Below are 3,322 nucleotides of genomic sequence, written 5' to 3'. Positions count from 1 at the left end.
CCCACGCAATGATGCAACTGGTCTCTCATCATAATGTCAATTTCAGGATTTACGACAAAACAAGTAGCAAACCTGGGCTCACTTGCCAGTGTGTCAGAGAGTTCATGACAAGCCAACTCAGACCACAACACTCCGATTAAACCCGCAGTTTTAGAACACACACACACATCTTAAAAATCTATCCAACCAAAGACATTTCCTTAAATCCGCACTAAATCCACAACCCATGGACCACTCTACTAGTGGATATATATACTTTTTTAAAAAGAGATAAAACAAACTTAAACCCACAAATATTATGTGGCTGTTATGATTGACAATGCAGTAGGTAGGGGGAAACAAAAGATAGACCCATTTTCACACAGTATCATAAAATAAAACAAGTTACTGAGATAGATAAAAGAAGTTTTAGTGTTGTGCTAAGATCAAATGTTGTACACAATGCACTCGTTTTCTCAACAGGAAGGATTGACTTCTTGACAAACTCAGATGTACAAAAGAATAAAGTGAAACGAGGAGACAGTGGAAGAAAAATATTTCAAATTTTGGGCATTAGCATTCTAGGTCAGACAACAGTTAAGGTCGTGGATCTTACCTATGTACAAGCCACAGGATAGAGGTGAAAGATCATATGCTTTAGATCCAGTATCCAAGTGTTCATTGGGAACTAATCGTGGAACCCAAAATGATCTTTCCACACTGCCCAACTGTTAATCTGAAAGGTTCATAAGTAGTTGGAGTTGCTCTGCAACACAACCGTCTCGGCGCCTGATCGGAGCAAGGAAAAAAGAAATGGAAGAATCATCAACTACAGATCATAAAGAAATATTAGTTGATCAAAATGATAAACAAGAAAACGTCACCAAGTGCCAATTTTTGCTCAGAGGAAGCCCTAGGACCTGGATCTTTTCCACATTAGGGAGAGGAGGAGAGCTTGGAAAACATAGAAGCTTCCTCTTCATATCAAATTTTACCAATGATCTAGAGTAGGTTCCAAGAGTCGCATTGCCTTCACGTCCTACCTCGTTTAAGAAGAAGAGTATAGGCTTCTTACAGAGAGATGAAACAGGAATCTTTATGTCAAGGTCAAACTCACTCGGATGTCTTATCCCGTTCCAGGCAGAGAAGGTAAGCTCAGCTCGCTCAAGATCCCGTGGTAAGAGAACGTTCGGGAAAACTTGTACAACATAGCCAAGAGAGATTGAAAAGGTGAGCTTGTGAGTATGATCGTAACAGATGGATCGCTGCAAAACACTCCTGGGGCTCAAATCCATAGCTTCTGTGAAGAGTTTCAAACTATCTAATGTGGACAAGCCCGGATAGAGAGGATTAACAGCTTCAACGTGATGAATAGAGACAAAAGGTGCGATGGGATGAGAGGACAAGATGCCATGAGCATCTCCCTTAATGTCCCACTGCCATAAAACTAACGAAATCAGCAATGTTCAGACACGAGAAATCTTAGGACAAGCGTACCTGGTGAAAGCCAGGCTCTTTGGACAGAGGAACTCCGAGTTCTGTGATGCAGGCGTGAAGACGATCATCACTACCGTATAGCTTTGGGTATCTATCGATACAATCATCATGGATGCGAGAGAGAGCTTGGGCAAGAGGGTAGCTAATGGCAATGCCGCCGCCTCCGAAAGCCATATTATGACTGAAGTAGGAGTTGGCAGAGTGGCTCTCCGAAGGGTTTCCGACATAAAGCATCTCGGAAGGATCGTACTTGCTCAAAACAGCAAGAAGGTTGTTAACATTGAAGATAGTGTCGTCGTCTCCGAGGATAAACCAGCGGACACCAGGGAGAGAGAGGCGGAAAGACTCCATGGCAATGCGTGAGATTCGAAGTCCAGAAGGATGGCCAGTGGGATTGGTGTAACGGAAGCGAGACGAGTCTTCGGAGACGATGATCGGAGGAAGAGAATCATCTCCTTGCTGCGGAGAAACCTGCTCTTCGAGCCAGACGTGACCACGCATCTGAGAAGGCTTCCACCATAGCCTCACGAGCTCCTTGCGTCGTTCCCAGAGCTGTGAAGATCCAGCGATACCAAACATCAAGTGGTTCAGAGACAGATCATCAAGCCTACTCCTCTCCTCCCAGAGACTTCGATTCCTAGGTTGGGCAATCTCTTCGTCATGATCCGGCGGCCAGATTTCTCTTTCGCTAGGGATGTGAGGATGATGGTACCCTCTGTTCCAGATATGTGCGTCTTCCCAATCCCTAAGGAGATGCCAGCAACGAGAAGTGGCTGGTGAGAAGACCAGGGAGAGCCAGGCCACGGAGGCGACGAGAAGAGCCGTTGTAGCGACCAATGCGGTGGCGAAACGACTGAGACGGCAGCGACGGAGGCGAGGACGAGCGACGGGTGAAGAGCAGGGACGGTGAGGAGATGAATAAAGGTATGGAATGAATGAGAGCATGACGGTGAGGATTAAACGCATCTCCCCAACCGCATGTTTCCTCCGCCGATCGACGGCCCAACCAATATTCCTTTAGTTTTTTTTTCTTTTGGGTTGAATTAGGGTTTCGATCGCCACCAAGGAACCAGGGGGAGATGTCGCCGTCTCTTCTCTCTCTCCGTCGCTTTGGTTTCTTCAATTCTCCCTTTTTTTATCTTTCCATCTTAGTCCCCAAATTTACCCTTTCTTTCGTTTTCTATACTCCAAATCTCTGCACTAATTAGAATAATGCACAAAAGAGGAGAAAGCAATTCGTTCTTCATAAATTACGAAACATATGATTCATTCCTGTAATTAGAGAGTTTAGAGATTTAATATTTTTGTGTTATTATTAATGATCAATGGGGTTCCTTTATATAAGTATTACAAGATGAAAATAAATGAAAAATATCAAAAATCTAAACTCACTAGGATTAGAAAAACTACTAATACATAATAATGGAAAGATTACATCTACTAGGAAAAAAAAAAAAAAAGGTTTCATTTTCTCTAAGCTTTGTGGCCGCCTCTCTCTCTTCTGAAGTCGGCTCTCTCTCTCCTCTCTCTAGGCTTCGGCCATCTCTCCATCTTCTAGGTATTGGACCGGTCTTGGGCCGGGTCTGGTTAATGGCAATCCACTCCATGATTTACAACACTCCCCCTTGGATTTGTAGTACGCTTCATGTTGCCTCATTAAAACCTTATCAGGAAAACCCAGTGGAACAAAACCATGATGAAGGAAAAAGAGTACAACACGCACTACTTCCCCTGATGTGAACCTCACTGTAGGTTTCTACATTCTACGCATCTGGTGCGTGATCTTTCCTGTATATGTAGGAAGGGAGTAATCGGTCAGTTTCATTACTAAGTCGTATCTAGACCA

At 43.9% G+C, this 3,322-nt stretch overlaps 1 protein-coding gene across 2 annotated transcripts; it reads right to left on the bottom strand.

Annotated features, from left to right (window-relative positions):
- Positions 1 to 370: 370 nt before the first annotated feature.
- BNAC06G21500D lies at positions 371 to 2,704 on the bottom strand. 2 transcript variants are annotated; one of them, XM_013856548.3, is made up of 4 exons: positions 1,477 to 2,687; positions 1,097 to 1,415; positions 864 to 1,018; positions 371 to 768 (listed from the first exon to the last, which is right to left on the bottom strand). In XM_013856548.3, the coding sequence occupies exons 1-4, from the start codon at positions 2,440 to 2,442 to the stop codon at positions 658 to 660; spliced, it is 1,551 nt and encodes a 516-aa protein (XP_013712002.1). In that variant the 5' UTR covers positions 2,443 to 2,687; the 3' UTR covers positions 371 to 657. The 2 variants fall into 2 exon arrangements, with proteins under 2 accessions (XP_013712002.1, XP_013712001.1); XM_013856547.3 differs by having other exon boundaries at positions 864 to 1,415; positions 1,477 to 2,704.
- Positions 2,705 to 3,322: the final 618 nt, after the last annotated feature.

The sequence above is a fragment of the Brassica napus genome, chromosome C6 (assembly GCF_020379485.1).
Source record: "Brassica napus cultivar Da-Ae chromosome C6, Da-Ae, whole genome shotgun sequence".
NCBI lineage: Eukaryota > Viridiplantae > Streptophyta > Magnoliopsida > Brassicales > Brassicaceae > Brassica > Brassica napus.
The sequence above is the reverse complement of the archived record's forward strand: the minus strand, read 5'-3'. Positions and strand labels throughout refer to the sequence as shown.

Bases quoted from the DNA above. Each gene is read 5' to 3' on its own strand.
- BNAC06G21500D (XM_013856547.3), bottom strand. From the start codon at position 2,442: ATGCGTTTAATCCTCACCGTCATGCTCTCATTCATTCCATACCTTTAT. The intron at 1,416-1,476 runs GTACGCTTGTCC...GTTTTATGGCAG, and splicing joins AAGAGCCTGGCTTTCACCAG to TGGGACATTAAGGGAGATGC. The intron at 769-863 runs GTGACGTTTTCT...TGCTCCGATCAG, and splicing joins TGAGCAAAAATTGGCACTTG to GCGCCGAGACGGTTGTGTTG.